Below are 23,019 nucleotides of genomic sequence, written 5' to 3'. Positions count from 1 at the left end.
GAAGGCATGAGGAGGTATCCGGAAGGCATGAGGAGGTATCCGGAAGGCATGAGGAGGTATCCGGAAGGCATGAGGAGGTATCCGGAAGATTGTAACTTAACCTGAGTACCTCCCTGTTGCCATAGTGAGGTACATTTACCTTTGTTTGATGATCATGCCACACTGACAAAGCAAACATCCTTTGGCTCCTGCTGTTAATTATCCTTCAGTTCCTGGTGCGTGTTCATCCAAGTCCTTGCTAAGGGCGGTTATTGGTTGGTTATGAGGTTGGTGGGGTGGAGAATGGCGGTTCTTGACACTTCTGAATTCAGAAAATGAGTAAATCAGTTCTTGAGGTGTTTGAGATCTAAATCCAGTATATACAGAGAAATCTAAAGTTGTCACATTCAAATGGAGACTTTACGGCCTACTCATGAAGAAGCTTTTTAGTAATAGGTTGTTGGTAAGACATTTCTAGGAGGTACCCATTTTATTTTTTAATTAATTTTTTTAATTGAAGCATAGTTGTTTTACAATAATGTGAGGAGGTACCTATTTTTAAATAACGACACACTAGGAAGTCAATATGAAGAAACATATCTTTAAAAAATTTCTTCCTAAGCCACATATATTCTGTTAAACTTTGGTGATGGTACTTCCTTCCCTTAATAAGTATTGATTATATTGATTATGCATGTGCTACCCAACATGGCTCTAGGCGATATAGATACATTGTCAACAGGATGAGCCCAGTGTCCGGGTATATTTTTGGTACTATCTGTCCTGTGATGTGCCAGTATCATTTTGCCTAATGTTCTGGGGGAAAAAAATTGGGTTGATACCACAGTGACTCATCCAGTAAAAGCAAAAACAGTAATGATGATACCTCTATTGAGTTCAAACAAAAAACTCTTGACAAGCACCTTTGATATGCCTTATTTCATCTAGTCCTCCTAATATCCTTAGAAGGGATACTAAACGCAATCAGTTTTACAGGGAAGAAGATTTAAACTCAGAGAGATTAGGTTAACTACCTTAAAGTTAATAGCTAGTAAACAGTGCAGTCAAAACCCAAACCCAGAGTTTCATGTTCATAACCACTCTAGTGTATTACAAAACTTTCAGGACTCATCTATACTATTAAAGCCTCAGAACCCACTGGAGCCACACAAAGTCAGTTTCAAGTCCAAACCCTACCCCTGGGAGATTTAACATTTTGAGGTCTCCGTAACTCATCCATAAAGGAGCAATAATATGATCGCCTTACAGTGTAAGGACTAATTAGGGTAATATATATAAAGTACTGGGTCAGTACCTAGACATGTGTGTGTGCTCAGCTGTGTCTGACTCTTTGTGACCCCGACCCCATGGATTGCAGCCCACCAGGCTCCTCTGTCCATGGGATTTTCCAGGCAACAATACTGGAGTGGGTTGCCATTTCCTTCTCCAGGGGATCTTCCCCACTCAGGGACTGAACCAGCATCTCCTGCATTGGCAGGCGGATTCTTTACCACTGTGCCACCAGGGAAGCTCTATACATGGATGTACGTAATACATAATGATTATAATCATCAACTTTGACCTAAGATGTGTCACAGTGCAGGCAACAGAGGCCTACTGATTATTTATAAAATGCCATTAATAATTAGCTTCAGATTCATTGAGGACGGGGGCAGAGGTGAAAAGGTTTAAGGCCATGGAAATCAGATAAATAACACTGACTGAGAGACCCTTCACACTAGGTTTGGGTCACTCAGTACGTACATCCCTGCCTGCCCTCTACTGCTTGGTTACCTGTTCAGCTCTTACCTTTTCTGCAAGGCCCAAATGAAATGCTGCCTTTCCTTGCAGCTCTTTTATCTTCTACAGTAGGAAAAAATTTCTCCCACCTTAGAGCTCCATAGCTCTTAGTGGATGAAACAGTGGTTCATAAATCAAGCCCTGCAGACTGGTTCCTGGCAGGTTGTATCAGAATCCCTCAGGGAGTAGATTAAAATACAGATTCTTAAGTCTAGCCTCCAGAGTTTGATTCAGGTGAGGCCCATGAAACTCATTTTTAAACAGTGTTTAAAATATTTTAACAGTGTTTAAAACATTTTAACAGTGTTTTCTGTTATTTTGATGGGTGGACACATTTGGGAATCCCTGTGGTACCACCAAGGCTGTCAGTACCTATGAATTCCTTTACACTGCAGTCATTCATGTGTATGTTTCTTACATTTTCCTGGGAGATTATCTTTCTGATACTCCAATTCCATATAAGGATAAAAATAAGAAGAAACAGGAAGTCCCTTATAACGTTTCCCTCACGTCTTAATCCTCTCTCCGATGATGTTTCGGTGCATTCTCAGGATGAAACTGATTTCTTCCCTACAGCAGTGCTGCTTGTGTTACTTGGAACTTGAGTGAGTTTTGCTAAAAAACCAAAAATTTAAAAATTACTGGAAGAATATCATGATGGCTGCAGAATAATCGAGATAGGACCCATCTGGGTATGAAGCTGCATACTTTAATGCTATCAGGGCTCCCTTTTTATTGTATGAGTCTACTTTATTCCGTGTGTTGGTTTCATTTCCTGGGACCTCCTGACCTGTTTTGGTTTTTTTTTTCCTCCCCATTTGGCCAGTTCTGTTTTCCTATGCAGAAAGCTTTGTGATAGCAGAGGAAGTGTGCATTTCCAGATCAGAAAACCCTGCATGTGAAGGATGTAGATGGAATGGCTCAGGTCACAGTCCCACTCCCAGACCAGGGCTTCTGGCAAGGAGCGGGGGACAGGATGAGTGACAGACGCCAGTGACGCACACGGTTGGTGGGACCACTGTTGTTAAGATAGGATCCATGAAAGAGAGATACTGCTTAAGAGAAGCCAGAAAGATGGGCACTGTAGTAAGATAAGGCTTTCCCTGACTCTGGGCCGCAGATCCTTCTTTCTCAGGCACTGTTACCTACATGTAATGGGCTGCAGTGGAGAACAGCATTGGAGGACAGCTCTGGACTCCACCATTCTGCACTATGCTTACACTGTGGCCTTGGAAAAATTCATTACTTCAGGGTACAGTTTGCTCAGCTTTAAGAAAAGGGCAATAATAGTAGTACTGTTTCATTGGATTAATGGGGAATTGAAATAATATATCTATATAACAGGCTTAGACTAATGCCTGAAATTCCTTACAAAAATATTAGATATTAGCTAAATAGTAACAGATATTATTTTGTTGTTAGATAATATTAGATATTAACAGATATTAATTATTCTGTTGTCCCATGAGGCTCTTGGCCCCAGGAAAGTAGGCAGACTTGGCTTGCTTTCTCCCCAGCACAGAGCACAGTGACTGGTTGCTGCTGTGCAAGCCATCAGCACACAGACCAAGTACAGTGAGCAACGTCTGCACCTGAACTCCACCCAAGTGTCTATTCTGTTGTACTGGGCAGAAGGGGAAGGGATTACACACACACACACACACACACACACATACACACTCACACACACACACAGACATTTCCCCCCGCCCTCCCGCCCTCTCTCAACTGGAGTGAAGGAACATATGTAACCAGCTAAACCATTACTGTTTCCATGTTGAATTGACTTTGCCTTCAGAGAATTATAGCCTGCCCCAGTATCATGTTTAAGCAGCCAATGTGTGTGCTGAATCAATTGGGACCGGGCAATGGCGACCCACTCCAGTACTCTTGCCTGGAAAATCCCTAGAGGAACCTGGTAGGCTGCAGACCATGGGGTCGCTAAGAGTCCGACACGACTGAGCGATTTCACTTTCACCTTTCACTTTCATGCATTGGAGAAGGAAATGGCAACCCACTCCAGTGTTCCTGCCTGGAGAATCCCAGGGATGGGGGAGCCTGGTGGGCTGCTGTCTATGGGGTCGCACAGAGTCGGACACGACTGAAGCGACTTAGCAGCAGCAGCAGCAGCAGCAACATTGGTACTTAACATTGTGCAATATAAGTGGAGTGTTTACTAAATAAATTGTCAGCATAAGCAAGATATGGAGGGCTGGCTTCAAGACGATATTCTCCCAAAGCACTTAAAAGTATCCACTTATTAGTAATCACATTGGCATGACAGCATGCAAGGAAATGATCCATTGTTTTAACTTTTCATTTAAGTAGTAGCAGGAGTTTTTAGAATTGTTATAATTTGGAAACGTTTTTGTTCTGTGTATCTTGAATATATACAGCATAATCTATTCTAAGATTATATTTTAGAAGATGTCAAAAGCTATTAAAATACAAGTACATGCTTTTAACCAAAAAAATGCCTTTTTAAAAAAGATCTAAGTCCAGAAGAACAAAAAGGGAAAGATTAATACATTTGACTATATAAAATTAGACTCTATAAAATATAAATTTAACACAAGTTTTCTACATTGTTAAAAATGTTTTAAAGTCAAAAGCCAAATGGACAGCCTAGAAAAATATGTCTGAGATGTACTAGAGAGAATGTTAATATACTTAGCATTTTAAATTCACTTGCAAATAAATAAAAATAATAACTCATTAAAAGAAAAAATATGTGAACAGGCAGTCCTTTGAAAAAATAAATGTAAATGAAGATATGAGACTTCACTCATTAGAAAAATACAGCTGACCTTCGAACAACAATTTGTGATCCACTAATACTTGGATTTTTTTCAATAAATACATATCACAATAGTACACAATCTACCTTTGATTGAATCTATAGATATGGAACTCAAATATGGAGGAAACTTAGATATGGAGGGCAGAATGATAAATTACATGTAGAGTTTCGCTTAGAGCAGGGTTGGCACCCCAGCTCCCCACCATGTTCTTCAAGAGTCAACTGTATAAAGGTAAATCAATAATTCAAATTTTTTTTTGTTAGGTCAAGGACAGTTGATATCACAGTGTTGGCAGGGCAACGGACAAGCTAACACAAGCTAAATAATGGACACATTACTGAATGAGATTTGGTATAACATCTTTGAGGAGCTATTTGCAGTATCTTTTAAATTGGAAAATCCATTCTATATTTGTCCCAGAAGATCTACTTTTATAAAGACAGCCTACAACATATGCACATAAGCTGATCAAGGATGTTTGTGAGATTATTGCAGGTTATAACAGGTAATCAAATCATCTTTGGAAGTCCATCAATTGGCTAAATCTTTTATGGTATATTTATGCAAGAAAATACAAAGAAGCTATTTAAAATAATTACATATAGAGCTATATGTAATGGTATGAAAGGACAGAAACAATTATATAGAAAGTGCTTATAATCTACAATCATATAGGAATGCTATTACCTTGCTATTGCTGTCAAACGGAAATACCTGTAGTATGCAGGGAAAAAAAATCTCTTGACGGATACAGAAGAATTGCTTAACAGTAATTGCCTTCTAGGAACAGAACTAAAATTTTGGAAGGGAAGAATACTTCATTTTCTCTAAATAATTATACTTTTTATCATTTGTAATTTTTAGTTTTCAGTGAGCCAGACATTATACTTCTGACATTATATCTCATTTTCAAAACCACCTGTGAGTCAAGTTTAATGAGCTCTGTTTTACAGATGGGGACCTTGTGATTTAAAAAAAAAAAAATGTAGTAACTTATCTAAGGTCCCACTGCTGGTGTCCTTTTTCTCTCATGAATAGAAAGGTTCACAGAAATATCTAGAAGGGTGGTTCTCGGAAATCTCACACATGTTCATGATTTGGTACTTATGAAGGCTGGCATCTTTTAAAGGAAAAAAATAAAATTTCCCAAATATTTCTACCTCAAAAGAAAGGAAATAAAGAGCATCAGCCCTGGAGCCACCATCAGTAGACTTCTGTTTAGGAAAAGACTTGGGAAAGGCCGACTTGTGATTCTAGAAGGAGACACAAAGCAGTCTCACCTTGCTTCCCCCCATTCTACCTCTGGGATGGGTGGATACACAGTAATAATAACTGCAAGACAACTATGAAAACGTAGATAAGAGTGTGGGTCCAGGATCAGAAAGGTGTATATGAATTTACATGATGGTGAGTTGCTTCTGTCCACTCCTCCACTCAAGTATTGAGTGTAACTTTGTGGCAACACTCAACCGCTGTCCCCTCAGTTAGTCCTAGTGGACATGTGACTGATAAATTTGACCTGCCAATGAGCTGAGTATGATTTTAGTCCTTCAACTTTTGTTTCTCACTCAATGGTCCTTAAATGCAATTCATGAGATTCCCTGGGTGCTCACACAAGGGAAAAAAATATTGGGTTGGACTTTTCAACAGACTCTCTTGATTTTCAAATGGGGTACCTTCATAGAGAATTTACATATGTAGTTTTGACTAAACAAGGTTTTGCTTACTTTCTGGCTTGTGAAACTAATCCCAAGATAAGTGATTCACTGTACTAGTAATGCTGTGCTTAGTTACACAGTCATGTCCGACTCTTTGAGGCCCATGGACTCCTCTGTCCACGGGGATTCTCCAGGCAAGAATACTGGAGTGGGTTTCCATGCCCTCCTCCAGGGGATCTTCCCAACCCAGGGATCAAACCCAGGTCTCCTGCATTGCAGAGAGATTCTTTACCATCTGAGCTGCCAGGGAAGCCCATACTAGCTATAATTATTATTTAATCTCTGGGCTGAGCATGCCTATCTATAAAAACCATAAGGTTATTTCAAGGATACAATGAGACATACAAAGGAAATGTATGTAACAGGATCCGATGCATACAGGCTTTGTGTCTGGTTGATTAGTGGAGAATGTATACCTATTCAAAAGAAAAACTCTAAAGGAAGTCCTTTTAAAATACTACACGTGGTATCATAACATTAGGATCCATTCAGCTTTGTCTGTTAACCTGATATACCCCCAGGCAGCCTTAAGGATACTCTAGTGACATGATGGTCACTAAGACTGGGGTAGAAGACCAATGTGAAAGCAAGACTCTGGAGCAGAGAAGAAGGTATAGGAGGTTGAGCTGCTGTTGCCTGTTGGTTTCCCATTAGGCCACATTCCCTGGCCTAGCCTCAGCGTAAATGAGAACCAGGTTTTGTCTCTCGTTATACTCAACCACTACCTTCAAAACCCTACAAAGGCCCATGGTCTAACAGGGCTTCCAGAAGGCCTTTTTATTTTCTTGGCACCAGAGCTCCTCCATGAACCAGAAAGAAAGTTTTAAAACATGATACAAGGCTAAGAAACAAAAAGAAGACACAACAAAGGTTAGCTTTGCTTTAGAGTTTGAAGAAAGCACTGCTTCAAGACCACCATACCACAGACTACAAAGCCCAGATGTGTAGAAATAACACAGACAGCTGCCATTTACCTCCATGTTGTCTGATAATATCCATGTAGTAGTACTCTTGCCTGGAAAATCCCATGGATGGAGGAGCCTGGTAGGCTGCAGTCCATGGGGTCGCAAAGAGTCGAACACGACAGAGTGACTTCCCTTTCACTTTTCACTTTCATGCTTTGGAGAAGGAAATGGCAACCCACTCCAGTGTTCCTGCCTGGAGAATCCCAGGGATGGGGAAGCCTGGTGGACTGCCATCTATGGGGTCACACAGAGTCAGACATGACTGAAGTGACTTAGTAGTACTAGTAAAAGTAATTAGTTCCAGTTCATATTCTAAGTACTTTACATATGTACTCATTTCATCTTACTACAAACCCTATGAGGTATATATTCTTTTCATCCCTATTTTACCGATGAAGAAACAGAGCATAGAAATAAATTGCCAGGATTGCACAACTGTTAATTGTAGGAGCTGGAATTTGAACATGGATATTCTGTCTCCAGAGACTGTTTTTAATCTCAAGGGTTGGCAAACTTTTTGTAAAGTAAATATTATTTTTAAAATCCTTTAAAAATGTAGAACCTATCGTAGCTCACAGGAGGTACAAAAACAAGTTGCAGGCCCATTGTGGCTTGTGGGCCATTTGTAATCTGTTAGGTAATACTATACAGGTTGACCAAACTTTTAAGCACACAGTGGATATGCTATCTCATACTTCTTTAAGGCAAACCCTACATGCCTATAATAGGATTTCTGTTGACAATATAATCCACAGTTCTGACGTCATCTCTCTCATTTTTTTCTGAATCTATGAGGCTTGGTTGCCTTTTCCATCTGCCTTCCTTCAAATTAGTAATGCTGTTGGATATTTAAGAAGGGACTATATGGATAGTATAAGAGCTTATTTTCCATTCACTTTCAACCTGTTATTGGCTTTCTCTCAGTTATTGGGTGTATTATTATTCAGGGAAGTGACTTTAGGCACTATGGCATCAGACTGGAGTCAGTTCTTTCTTTGATTAACTAGAAATAAAGGCATAAATAAGATGCAGTTTCTCTAAAATTTTAGGATTGTCACTTTTCTGGGACTTAACCTGACATTAATTGACAGTTCTGCTAGTAGAAATTTATCAGCAACCTGGCATCTAATCCTTTATTATTTTCATTAAAGCTTAAAATGCCTTATAAAGAGACACAGTTCATGAAATGGATTAATATCACAATGGAAGCTCATGCTTCTAGGTATCTGCTTTATAGTGATACTTGGAGATGCAAAACATAGTCACAGCATTTTAAGCTAGGCTACACATGAAGGAACCACTGTGAGTTACTAGATTTGCTAGAGGTGAAATCTTGGGCTTGCAAATAAATTTTGATTTTTTTTTTTTTAACACGTAGTTCATGAAGTCTAACTCAGCTTCATGTAATGAATATGACGAAATCATTGCATTGGTTATTTCAATTTGAAACTTAAGAGGAAACTTATAAAAGAGTTTTTCAATTTATGTTGACAAGTCATATTAAAATAGACAAAAAATTACCTCTTGATACAGTACATATCTATCTACACACATTATGTAAAACCAAAACAAAAGTTTCAGAGTCAATACTACTGTAACTACATTTAAGACATTTTTGTTATTTTCTTATCTATTCTATCCCATTTGATTTTTCAGTGCTTTTTACTACCACTAAATTGATTTATTACCACTAACTTATTAATGACTCTTGACTCAGTTTGAAAAATACTTCCTTAGAAGATCCATGTTCTCACATGGCTCTTGTTTATAAGAAGCAATTGTTTGGGGGTTCTTCTCTATCTTTACAGCTTACTTTGATTTATTGCCAAATAAGTAAATGTGTAAACCACTGTACCAGGCGCTATGGGAAGTACAAATAGATGCCTTCAACTATTTCAAGTCAGGGATTTTCTGAGTTGCCAGGAAAACACAGATGAAACAAAGGTTACTAAACAACATATAATCTCTGCCCTCACAGAGTTTCTGATGTAGCAAATAAACTCAGAACCAAGGAGTTTGAGAAGATAACATAATCAAGTGAATGATTAAGTAAATAGTTTTATTAGCATTTTTCCATATAAAAGGGTATTTTCTTGTCTAGAAAGGTCTTTTTTTTTTTTTTACAGATAAGAAAATAAAGACTCAGAATCTGTCATTCAGGCTTAAAGACTTAAGTATAAGACAAGACATCATAAAATTCCTAGAAGAGAACATAGGGAAAACATCCTCTGACATAAACTGTACCAATGTTTTAAGACAGTCTCCCAAGGCAGCAGAAATAAAAGCAAAAATAAGCAAATAGGACTTAATCAAACTTACAAAGTTTTGTACAGCAAAGGAAACCATAAACAAAACAAAAAGACAGCCTACAGACTAGAAGAAAATACTTGTAAACAATGTGACCGACAAGGGCTTAATTTCCAAAATACACTTCCAAATACACTTGTACAACTCAACAAAAAAACCAAACAACCCAATCAAAAAATGGACAGAAGACATTAATAGACATTTCTCCAACAAAGACATACAAATGTCCTATAGGCACATGTCAAGGTGCTCATCATCACTAATTATTCAGTTCAGTTCAGTCGCTCAGTCGTGTCCAAGTCTTTGTGACCCCATGAATCGCAGCACACCAGGCCTCCCTGTCCATCACCAACTCCTGGAGTTCACCCAAACTCATGTGCATCAAGTCGGTGATGCCATCCAGCCATCTCATCCTCTGTCGTCCCCTTCTCCTCCTGCCCCCAATCCCTCCCAGCATCAGAGTCTTTTCCAATGAGTCAACTCTTTGCATAAGGTGGCCAAAGTATTGGAGTTTCAGCTTTAGCATCAGTCCTTCCAATGAACACCCAGGACTGATCTCCTTTAGAATGGACTGGTTATTAGACAAATGCAAAGCAAAACTACAAGGAGAGACTAAAAACCAGCCAGAATGGCCATTATTAAAAAGTTTATTTATGTGAAGAGCTAATTCACTGGAAAAGACCCTAATACTGGGAAAGACTGAGGGCAAGAGGAGAAGAGGGTGATGGACTATAAGATGTTTGGGTGGCATCACGACTCAATGGACATGAATTTGAGCAAACTCAGGGAAACAGTGAAAAACAGGGAAGCCTGGCATGCTGTGGTTCACGGAGTAGCAGAGAACTGGACACAACTTGGTGACTGAACAACTACAAACAACAAATGCTAGCAGGGGTATGGCGAAAAAAGGAACTCTCTTACACTACTGGTGGCAATGTAAATTGGTGCAGCCACTATGGAAAACAGTATAAATGTCCCTCAAAATATAGATTTGCCATATGATCCAGCAATCCCATGCCTGGGCTTATATCCAGACAAAACTATAGTTCTAAAAGATATAGGCAACCTTATGTTCATAGCAGCACTATTTACAATAGTCAAGACATGGAAGCAAGCTAAACGTCCACTGACAGAGGACTGGATAAAGAAGATGTGGTATACTTATATGATGGAATATTACTCAGGTTTAAAAAAGAAATAAATAATGCCATCTACAGAAACATGGATGGACTGTATATCAGACTAAGTGAAGTAAGTCAGACAAAGACGATCAAATGACATTACTTTTATGTAGAATCTTTAAAAAGTGATATAAATGAACATATTTAAGAAAGAGAAACAGACTCAGACAGAGAACAGTCTTGTGGTTGCCAAGCGGGAAGAGGAGGAGTGGGAGGGATGGATTGGGAGTTTGGGATTAGCAGATGCAAGCTATTTTATATAAAATGGATAAACAACAAGGTCCTACTGCAGTACAGGATGCTATATTCAGTATTATGTGATAAACAACTGAATCATACTGCTGTATAGGAGAAATTAACACGACACTTTAAATCAACTATAATTCAATAAAATATTAAAAAATAGTTTGTCATTTATCAAAGTTATACCATTCTTTTCAGGTTAAATCCAGAATTATTTGTGATAGACATGCTGTCTCACATGATTAAATGGCTCTTTTTTTTCTGGCTTAAATAAAGTGAGTTGTGTGTTAAGTAATGATTATGAAGTCACATTATAAAAATATTTCAACCTTGAGAAAGCTTGGAAGATGAGTGGTTCTGTTACTCATCTTTCTTTCCTTCAAAAGGAGCTAATCCGATTAATTTTGAAATCAATAAATCATGTCTTTTAAAGAGAAGAATAGAACCTTTCAGTATTTTGCAATTTTTTCTGATTAAATTCTTAAAAGCCCTCATTTGGAATTTAACTTATCTAAATCCTTATTTCAAAAAGCAGGAAAGACAGTGGACATTTTCTCAATTCAAGATAATCGAGGCACATAACCAAAGCTTGTCACCTTTCTGGAAGAATCTATGCTTTGTTCTCTTCACCAAACATTTCTTGAGCACTGAACCAAGAGACCATGCTATCATAAACTAAATATTTATTGCTTCTGACTCCTGGAAGAAAATATATTTTTTTAATTGACATATAGTTGATTTAAAATGTATTAGTTTCAAGTATATAACATAGTGATTTAATGTTTTTATAGATTATACTCCATTTAAAGTTAAAGGGTGGAAATGGGATTTTTTTTGCGGGGGTTGAGGGGGGGGCACGTCATGTGGCATGTGGGATCTTAGTTCTGTAATCAGGGATCAAACCCGAGAGCCCTGCAGTGAAAGCGATGAATCCTAAGCACTGGACTGCCAGGAATTCCCTCAGGGTGGAATATTTAAGTGGCGGATGTAAAAGATCATCTCAACTTCAAATGAATTTTATCAGATAGACTTTAATGCTCATATTTATCCTCCTCTGTTAGATATTTATGCCTTGAGGATCAACTCATTCTATAAATTTACATGTGTAATAGTTTCCTACTTGGGAAAATTGAAATCATTTTGATACATGAAAGAGTGGTTGTAATGAGAAAATAGACAAGGAGAAGATTTTTAAAGTGCAACCCTTAGTGGCAAAGTATGCACAGAGGACCAGCTCTCTGGCCACCTGTGTAAAACCCCTGTTATACACTTAGATCCCCACGGCTTCTGTCTTTCTTAACATTCAGTGAGAGTTTTAATTGTCCATTCATTTAGTGACTATTTAATCCATCAGAGTCTCTCTATGGAGCCCTCACTGGACCACAGTCTGAAAAGCAGAGACTCAGTTTCTACTCTATTACTTCTATAGCCCCTAGTACTAAGCACTGTGATTAAGTGTTCAAGAAATGTCTACAGATGAATGAACGGTCATGTTAAAGTAGTCTAGCATGTTGTTTACATAAGGTACTTAAGTTTAGTCCAGTCTTTATATATTACTCATTAGTTACTAAAGAGCAACTGAATTACTCATGATGTTCTTTTTGTTTTGCAGTCAACTTTGACCACTTTGAAATTTTGCGAGCCATTGGAAAAGGCAGTTTCGGGAAGGTAAGAACCAAAATGATTAACCACTAGCAGAGTATGTAGCTCAGAGAGCCCCAGAATGTTCAGATGAGTTACTGGGACCACAATAAATATGAGATGTTTTTATAATGAATTTTTTTTAAAGTATTACCACACTTTGAACAAAGTATGTGACAGGCAGCTACATAACAAACATGTATGCTTTCAGAATTATCTCAAAGTCAAATCAGTTTACTCACTGGAGTTTCACACTTTCTCTAACAGGAAGAGTAAGGTTTCATAATCATGTTCAAATTGTACCAGTACCTTCAGTAACAGTTATCTTGTCAGTGTAAGAATTTAATCTTTCCATGAAGGACAGAAGCTGATTTCTGTTTTCCCCAATTGTACTATATTTTGTTCTTTTTTTAAAGACCTACTGTAAAAGAAAAGAAAAAAAAAAAACACCCTACCATAGAACATACACATTCAGTCTAATTTTTTATAAGAATCTTCCAGATTCAAATCCTGATTAGTTTCTTTGTGGAGACAAACTTAACAGAATATCTCATATTTCATATTGAACTTGCATTTTAGAATCACCTGCTGTCGACTTTATCTGGCTTTATATGAACCTCTGAAAGAATTTTATAAATATGGACATCATAGTGTTTTCCCCAGCGCTTCAAGTCCTTTTTGGTTATATCACTTGTGGTTGGTAAAAGTTCTTTGCACAATATTGTTCATCTTAACGTTGAGCCATGTCCATTTCACTCACTAAAATCTGAATAAAAATGTCATTTGTTATTTGAAGATTCCTGACATGGAGGAAGTTATTTTCCACCAATATGTTGTCTTAAAAACCCCCAAAAGCAAAAACAAGCAAACTTGTCTGAGAAAGGAGAGATTTAGAAATTGACTTGGTACAGGGGAAGGAAAAAGACATCAGAGCTAAGTGGCAACTTTAACATCAAGGAATTTGCCACATGACAGGGCCTCCAAGCAGTGCTAACCAGTCTTGTTCTATCTGATGCCCACAATCCATCACCTCCCTAATCACGTCCTCACTCCGGCTGGCACCATTAGGTCTGCATCGTACAGAAGAATGATACCAAAAAGATGTATGCGATGAAGTACATGAACAAACAAAAGTGCGTGGAGCGCAACGAAGTGAGGAACGTCTTCAAGGAGCTCCAGATCATGCAGGGACTGGAGCACCCTTTCCTGGTCAATTTGTGGTGAGTGGTTTTCCTGGACGTTTAATGGGACAGTCCTGCCTTCACCCCCAGCCCTGTTACATAAACACACCCTGATTTCTACACGTGCATTTGCAAAACCCTCATTAGGACCTTCATGGGACTTTCATTCACCTTGGTTTGTCTTTCTAAAGAAACAAAATTGTTACAAATACTGTTCAGTTCAGTTGCTATATATCCCCTTGTCCTTGAGGTCAGTATTCTTTTAAAGCAGGGGTCCCCAACCCCTGGTTATGAACAGGGCCACACAGCAGGAGGTGAGTGAGCTTCACCTGTATTTATAGCCACTCCCCACTGTGCACATTACTGGGAGCTCCTCCTCCTGACAGGTCAGCAGCGGCATTAGATTCACATAGGAGCATGAACCAAACTATGCTTGAATCTTCCCCAAACCATTTCCCCCCACCCCCATCTGTGGAAAAATTGTCTTCTACTAAACCAGTTCCTGGGCTTCCTTGCTAGCTCAGTGGTAAAGAATCTGCCTGCAGTGCAGGTAACCCGGGTTCGATCCCTGGGTCAGGAAGACTCCCTGGAGGAGGGCATGGCAACCCACTCCAGTATTCTTGCCTGGAGAATCCCATGAACAGAGGAGCCTGGCAGGCTACAGTCCATAGGGTCGCACAGAGTCAGAAGTGACTAAGCAACCCCAAACTGGTCCCTGGTTCCAAGCAGATTGGGGACTGCTGTTGAAAGCACTGCCATTTAATAGGCTGACAAGGAATGCGTTCAGATGTTTTCTCACTCATTACATCTTTTTCCCCATAATTGTGGGGCAGGGACTTGAACGCAAAGTATGTCATTGCTGGCGGACATGAAGTTGATTGTTAGGACTTGTACAAAGCGCCTTCTCCTTAAAGTGATGGGAAAGCAACCTGATTTCCTTGCAGCATAGTTCTTAAGCAGCCATATACACACTCATGAATTGGAAAAAGATGGGTACTGCCTTTCTCCTCAAACCAGCTTTAACACAACTGGAGTTAATTTATGTCAGTAGCTAGACATTAAATGACTGATCTGCTCTCAAAGCCATTATCATAATCCAAGGCTTAGAAAATGGCAGAGAGGCTTGCATTATCTATTACTTCGAGGTCTTTATGTGGCTGGCTCATTTTCCTCTATATTTTAATGCATCCATTATATTAAGAGCCAGTTCTTCAGTATGACTGTTATTTAAATATGCATACCAAGCAGTTCTTACTTACTAGTGAAGGGAAAAAAAAAAAACTTTTTTCCCCTTTTTAGTTAGAGAATACTAATGGAAAAATCATCAAAATGTCACTGTGTGTTTAGGGAGATTCTCTGGAGGAATCAGTGCATAAAACCTGTCTCCATCTTTGATTAATACAGCTCACTTCATACACAATTTGCTCAAAGCCTCTGTGCTACAGTTGAAAAGAAGATGGTTGTATGTGACTTACAAATAGGTCTATTAGGGTTTATGCACTCCTCAGACATAGGGAAGCTAATTTTAAATACAGCTTCAGTGTATTTAATCAGTAATTTAGACTGGCCTATTCACAATGCTGCCATGTAAAGAGTTCAATGCATGCAGCTCTTTCTTTCCCATCCTTAACAATCATCAAATTGCCTTTTTTCCTCTCTCTTCACAATGATGAGCCTCCCTTTGTTCAGAGTCACACTGTCCTTTTTCAAAAGTTCAAGCAACTAATTTTCTTCTTTTAAGACCAGGAACGCTTCATAAGGACACACTTAGCATTTTACTCTCTCATGCTGTCTCTCATCGCCGAGCAGGCCAAGTTGATTTCACTCAGTTCTCTCTTTTTCAATAACGTGAGTGTTATAAGACTTGAAGCTGGCCAAAGCTTATAGATTTTGCTTGGCTTACTTGGTGTCATTCTAGACAACATTCTCTTCTCCGTGCATGTGATAACAGGACATATATTCTACTGTGCCCTTCTTCTCACCTGACGCTGAATCCTGCATTAGAACCCGGGGCACCATTAACACTGCTAGAAGAGAGGAGAGGTTCCGTACCCCATGATTCTAGCACCACATTCAGTACTGGAAACTGGAAGGGGCATTCCTAAACAGAGAGCACGCTTTCGTCCGTCCCTCAAACCTTGAGATAAGTTTTCAGAAAGCATCTTTATTCCTTCGAATAAATGCCTTAATCAGTACAGCATAGTAAATATAAATGTCTCTTTCCACAGCTCTTAAGTACCTTGTGATATTTCAGGAGGTGTGGTTATGAGTAACTTACTTCATAATTCTTAAGTCCCATTGATAGAATGGGTTAATGTGTGCGATTTGGTTGTTTCTGTGAATGAAGTATGGTCAAGAGCTATGCCCAGTGTCCAGAACATAGTCAGCATCTTACAAATGGTAGTTCTTACTTTCCTTGCTCCATTAAGTCATAGCATTCTGAACATTGCCCATCACCAATGGCCAGTGTGGACCCCAAAATACAACTTTGAAGGGTACTTGGCCCCACAGCATCAGGGCAGGTTGTCTGTGTGGTGGCACTCACATGCCAACTCATTCCCTATAAAAGCTTATGCTTATTTTTTTCCACCTTTATTCTGTGAATCAAAGGAAAAAAGATCTCCAGTGTGTTATATACAATTTAATCAAGATTTTTATGTCCTAGTTTAACTCGACTGAGCTTTACATCCCCAAAACTTTAGGAGTTGGTTTTCTTAAGAAGCATAATGTGATAAAATTGCAGCAATATTTTCTTTACAAAAACTCCTCTGTACCCATTTATGTATTCCGTTTTGCTGATATGCTCTGTAGGCCTGTCAATACTACTTATAATAATCTTCTCATGGATGCTCAAAATGTCCTTGTCCTCTGGGGATGTTCAGGAAATTCTGGTTTTCAGGATGAAGGAAAACACAAGGAGGCTTTGCACTAATATTAAGAAGTTGGCTTATGAATAAATATACTAATATAAACGTGCACACATATTACCTTTGAAAATGTTTCCTCTCATGCCAACTTGAAAACCAGAAGAACACATAGACAAATGAAAACTCTCCAATAATCCTATCACCTTGAAACCACCACTCCTAACAGTGTGTACTTTCCAGTAAAACGTCTGTATTTGATGATGCATGAGTACCATTCATTGCTTCTTTCATGTATAGATTTCCTGAGCACCACAATTTATGATTAGGGTTGCCAGACCCAATCCAGGATGCACAATTAGATTTGAATTCCCGATAAATAACCAGTACCTTTTGGTATATGTCCTAGTATCATACCGGACATTTTTAACTGAAATAGAAATTCAGATAATGAGTAAGTTTAAATGGGCATCTTGTATTTGCTCACCCTGGGGACCCTAACTGTAACACAGATCCATACTGTGGAGATGAAGTAGTGAGCACAAGCAGACTTGCTCACCCACACATTACCAATAACTATAAGAGGCTGCTATTAATCAGGAGGCACATGAATATATCAACTGTGAGAAGTGCATGGAGGGTCTACGTGCACGTTTGGGTTTCAGCGGAGGAAGGTCACTAATCCGGGAGCAGCAGTGTTAAGAGTGGAAGAGCCTGCTGAATTAAAATCCAACCTCCCCAGGCTCCGAAGACTTGGCCCCACCCAGAGCACGGTCATCAGATAAAGGTTATGTTAGAAAGTGAAGGCTGCCATTCAGGGCTGGTATCCAAGAAAAGCAAATACATTCTTCCCTTGAGCCCCTCCCCAGGGGCCTCTAACAAAGCCCTGGCAACCCATAGCCGGGAACCAATCTCCCCAGACCTGCCCAGCACAGCAGATCCCCAGGTGGCTTTTGTTAATTGGAATTAAGCCTGCAGCTGCACACAGCTGCTCCCTCTGCTCTCCCAGCCTGGCTCTCCTGTTCCTGTGAACTCCCAAGGGTCCGCGTATGGTTTCAGGAAATGAGGAGAGGAGATTGTCTGTATTAAGTGAAAAGGACCATTTGTCCTGGGAGTGCGAAAAGGGAGCCCTGGGAGATGGCTCAACACAGCCCCATGAATGGGTTCCCTGGAACCAGACTCCATCCTGTGTGACTCAGAGCCCTGGCACCTGTCACAGAATCAGAGACCCTGAGAACGCAGAGTGGCCTTCAGAGTCCTGGCATCAACATAATAGCTCCTATTACTTTGGGTTTTACAGATATGATGTTATGGAGAAGGCAATGGCAACCCACTCCAGTACTCTTGCCTGGAAAATCCCATGGACGGAGGAGCATGGTAGGCTGCAGTCCATGGGGTCACTAGGAGTCAGACAGGACTGAGCGACTTCACTTTCACTTTTCACTTTCATGCATTGGAGAAAGAAATGGCAACCCACTCCAGTGTTCTTGCCTGGAGAATCCCAGGGACAGGGGAGCCTGGTGGGCTGCCGTCTCTGGGGTCGCACAGAGTCGGACACCACTGAAGCGACTTAGCAGCAGCAGCAGCAGCATTCATCCCAGCAACCTATGTGGATAAAGATTGTTTTTCCCATTTTACACCTGGAGAAATGGAGGCTGAGAGAGGTTAAGCCATTCCCCAGAGTCTCCCAGCCAGGACTCAAACCCAGGAATCTGGACTTCAAAGCCCCTGCTCTTCCTACTGAACTCTCCCCTCCTCTACGGACATCTTGGGAGACTCTCTTACAAAATATGTAAGGAAATTCGATTGATTTTGTCGCTCATTCTCCACACCCCACAAGAATACAAACTCCATAAGGCAGGTTTGTCCACTGCTCACTCTCCTGCTCCTTACAGTAATGGTGACCACCTCCCAGGGAGGGCTGAATAAATCTCTGTTGCATCAACAAATGAATGAACTACCAAAGCAGGACTAGGCTTCTGGCTCCTGTGTTTTTTTGCTCTTTTCCCATTACGCCTCTGCCACCTCTCCCGCACTCACTAACAGCCCCATATCGTCGTGCCTGTTCCAGGTTCTTTGTTGGCCCTGAGGTCAGAGGGACGGGAGTTTGAATCTGTCTCACCACTTGATAACTATGTAAAAGAAGAAATTTACATTTTGTATTTTGCTTGGTTTCTTCATCTATAATTGGAAATGACAGCAATCTCCATAGCAGAAGGTACTACTTATGAAAAAGAACATGTATATAAAGCATCTCAGACACAGTAAATGTTTAATAACTGCTTTAAACAAACAACTCTGAGGCCCTCCCAGAAATGAAATGATTCCCTTCCCCCATGGCCAGCAATGATTCTAAAATTTCTCAGGTGGACAAATGTGCCTGAATATGAGCTGGCTTGGGCATTACAAAGTCTTTTGTTCTAAAAACTTAACTCAGTTTCTTTGACTATAAAATAAATGTTTTGGTATAAAATAAAGTTCTAATGAAAATAATAAATACCTATATGTCATCTCTCAGAAGTAATTGTAATAGTTATCTTTATAACTATAGTTATATTTAGTTATGCTTTAACAAATTACCACCCAAAAACAACAACAAATTACCACAAACTTAGTGGTTTTAAACAACATGAATAGAAGAAGTTGAGGTTAAAGCTGTTTTCATAGTATAATGAAACATTATTTTTCTTTTGTCCTGCAGTTATTTGCACTGAAAGTTCACAAACAGACAAAACTAATCAGAACAACAATTACCTATGGAATGTAGAGATTAACTAGAAGGTAGTATGTGGAAAACAGTGATTGAGAGGTTCTATTATCTTTACTGTGGTGTTGCTCATATGAGAGTATATATTTGTCAAAGTTCATTATATTTTACACTTAATAGTTGTGCATTCACTATAAATGAATTTTCCCTCATTAAAAGAATATAAATTTTTATATTTTATAAATACAAAAATATAAATTAAAAAAATATAAATTAAAAAACACATCTGAATGTATTATCTTACAATTTTGGAGGTTAGAAGTGCAAACTCAGTCTTAACAGCTAAAATCCAAGCTGTCAGCCTCCTTCTGGAGGCCTATCAGAAAATTTGTTTTCCTTACTTTTCCAGCGTCCCGAAGCTGCCTGTGAGCCTTGGTTCCTGGCCGCTGTTTCCATCTTCAACCCTCTGACTTTCCGCCTTTCTCTTCCATCTTCTGAGGGCGCTTGTGATCTGGACCCACCTGGTGGTGATGGTTCTCTCCTGACCCAGCTCTCTAGCCAGGCTCCTCTAAGCCTTTTTCTCAGCTAGGCCTCAACCTTGCCCTCTAAAAATTTCAACTAAACACCGGCATTGTTTCTAATAGCTCAGAGTCTCATCCTAGAATGACCCCAGCCATAAAATGCTTTGCTGAGAAAAGTCTGCCACGAAAACTTACTCTTTGTTCCCCCACCAACCCCCAAGACAGTGCTCCTTCTCTCAGCCTCTGCGGGAGGGGAGGAGCCCAACTTCCCTGCCTAGCGTCATTTAACAAACCAGATGCATTTCACGTGGACCAACCCCACCTTCCCAGTTTTTGTAGGTTTTTACCTTCCTGACTCTTTTGAGCCCCAGCTCACGATCCTCCCTGTTCCCTCTTAAGCAAATCAAAGTTGAGTTCAGTTCACACTGGACTCTTCCTCTTGCAACAGGATATAACTGACTAAAATGTCTCCCTATTACTTTAACCACTGTCAGCTTTGTTAACTTAGGAAGAGAGATGATTAAATTAAGGACCCTGTGAAGGGGAGATAATCCTGAATTATCCAGTGTTGTCATAGGAAGAGATTGTCCTTAGATTTGGCCCTGATGAGCTCAGGTAGGTGTGCAAGAATGGAGTAGTTCCTGAAGATGAACTTAGCAAAAAACAGTGTTATTGTGTGGCTAGCACATAATAATTGTTCCATGTAGTGGTTGACTGACTGACTAATGGACTAATGGCCAAGAAACTAGGTCTTTATAATGCAAACATTCATTTATTCATTTACTCTTCAGTATTAAAAGGTGGAGAAGGAAATGGCAACCGACTCCAGTACTCTTGCCTGGAAAATCCCATGGACCGAGGAGCCTGGAGGGCTGCAGTCCATGGAGTCGCTGAGGGTCAGACAGGACTGAGCAACTTCACTTTCACTTTTCACTTTCATGCATTGGAGAAGGAAATGGCAACCCACTCCAGTGTTCTTGCCTGGAGAATCCCAGGGACGGGGGAGCCTGGTGGGCGGCTCTCTATGGGGTTGCACAGAGTCGGACACAACTGAAGCGATTTAGCAGCAGCAGTATTAAAAAGAGTCCTTAATTACAAACAATACAAGGAGATATTAGAAAATCTAAGCTCAAGAGAGCTTCATTGGAAGGATATGGGGTAGCTTACATAGTTATCAGAAGTAAAGTTTGAAGAAGTAGGTCTCAGGAGAGTGAGGGCCAGAGGCAGCTCTGTGACTGTAGATGGCAGGAACTAATGGACAGGCTGTCTCAGCTGGAATGAGTCAGCTGTAGCCAATTTTCTAACCTTGCATCACCTACTCAAGGTTCAGAATCCTGGGAGGGAATCCAACTGGCCTTGGTCAGAAAACGTGCCCACCCCTTGGCAAGAAGAAAGAGTGAAATAAATAATGACTCCTAGACTGTCCGCCTAAGCACTTGATAAATAATAAATGTCAGTCACTGAAGAGGGAAGTCTGAGGAGGGACAGGTTCATTGTCAAAATAAACTCTCTCTTCCCTGTGTTAGTTTTGAGCTGCATCTTAGGTACCCAGATAGAGCTGTTGAATAGATGATGAGTCTGGAGCTCAGAAAAGAAATCCAGACTCCAAGGAAAAGCCCCACAAAATACTAATATGGGAATCATTGGCTTATAGGTGCTACTTACACCAGGGATTTGAAGAAAGCACCACTGGAGAGTAATTAGATAGAAGAAAAAGGCTGAGGATTCAAGATCTAGAACATTTAATAGTTCTGATAGAGGAGAAAGACTCAGGGAACTAGAAAAGAAGGAATTGCCAAGAACCTAGCCAACAAGTGAGGAATAAATCAGGAGACTGTGGCAACCCAGAGTCAAGGACACTAAGTGCTTCAGAAAAGAAGGCGTATAAGCCATTGGGAGTGCTGCAGAGAAGTCAGGAAAGAGGAAACAACTGCCTACTGACTTGGGAAGATATGCATATTGTGACCTTGATAAGAGCCAACTTCAAAAGTTTAGACAAAAGACTGAAGGGAGTAACTTGATGAGAACATGGGACTGTGTAATTTTCTTTTTGGAGAGTGGAGTACAAATTGGTTTTGTTGTGTTTTGAGATTAACCCATGTTGTCACAAGTAGCAAGTATATTGCCATTTCTCTATTATAGTCCATTATATGAATATACCATGATTTATCTGTACATCTTAAATTTTTTTATTATGCAAAACAATGTTTAAAAATTGAAGTGTAATCGATTCAGTGTGTTAATTTCAGGTGTACATCACGGTGATTCCTGTGTATATGTGTTATTACCAATCATTGAGTATAGTTCCCTATGTTATACAGTAGGTCCTTGTTGTTTATCTGTTTTATATATAGTATATAGCAGTGTTTATCTATTTTATTGTTGATGGATGTTTGGGTTGTTTCCAGTTTGAAACTTTTACAAATAGTTCTGCTATAAGTATTCTTGTCTGTATCTTTTGGTAAACAAAGGTACTCATATTGGAGGGCATAAACCTAGGAATTAAATCAGTGGATACTAAGATTTATGTATGTTTACCTGGCAGTTTTCCAAAGAAGTACCAATTTATATTCACATCAGCAAGATGTAAGAATTCAGGTTGGCTTTAGATTGAATTTTCCTAGTGACCTAGAGTTTGGGCACATTTTTATATGCTTATTGGCCATTGGGAACCCCCCCCCCCACTTTTTTTTTTAGTGCTTGAGTGTTTTGTCCATCTTTCTGTGGTTTTCTGCCTCTTTTTCTCATTGATCTATAGAAGTTATTTATATATTCTGTGGTTGGCAGTTTAGTTGCTAAGTCGTGTCCAGCTCTTTGAGACCCCAGAACTGTAGCCCACCAGACCCCTCTGTACATGGAATTTCCCAGACAAGAATACTGGAGTGGGTTGCCATTTCCTGCTCCCGGGCATCTTCCCACCTCTAGGATCCAACCCATGTCTCCTGTGATGCAGGCAATTCTTTTATTGCTGAGCCACCAGGGTTGGATATATTCTGTAAGTAAGTCCTATTGAGGATGTAAATTATTTGCCCAGTCTGTGACTTATCTTTTCATTAAAGCTTGAATTTAAATATGGTATAATTTATCAGTCTTTTCCTTTATAGGCAGTGC

At 39.7% G+C, this 23,019-nt stretch overlaps 1 protein-coding gene across 3 annotated transcripts in view; it reads left to right on the top strand.

Annotated features, from left to right (window-relative positions):
* STK32A (serine/threonine kinase 32A) overlaps positions 1–23,019 on the top strand; it is a 142,006-nt gene that overhangs the window by 25,459 nt on the left and 93,528 nt on the right. For all 3 annotated transcript variants that reach the window (XM_040239768.1, XM_040239767.1, XM_040239769.1), the window contains exons 3-4: positions 12,607–12,662; positions 13,704–13,855. In XM_040239768.1, coding sequence (XP_040095702.1) covers positions 12,607–12,662; positions 13,704–13,855 — 208 coding nt within the window. The remainder of the gene's footprint in view (positions 1–12,606; positions 12,663–13,703; positions 13,856–23,019) is intronic.

This window comes from Oryx dammah, unplaced genomic scaffold (assembly GCF_014754425.2).
Source record: "Oryx dammah isolate SB20612 unplaced genomic scaffold, SCBI_Odam_1.1 HiC_scaffold_5, whole genome shotgun sequence".
Taxonomy (NCBI): Eukaryota; Metazoa; Chordata; class Mammalia; order Artiodactyla; family Bovidae; genus Oryx; species Oryx dammah.
Note: the sequence above shows the minus strand (reverse complement) of the source record. Positions and strands in the feature narration are given on the sequence as shown.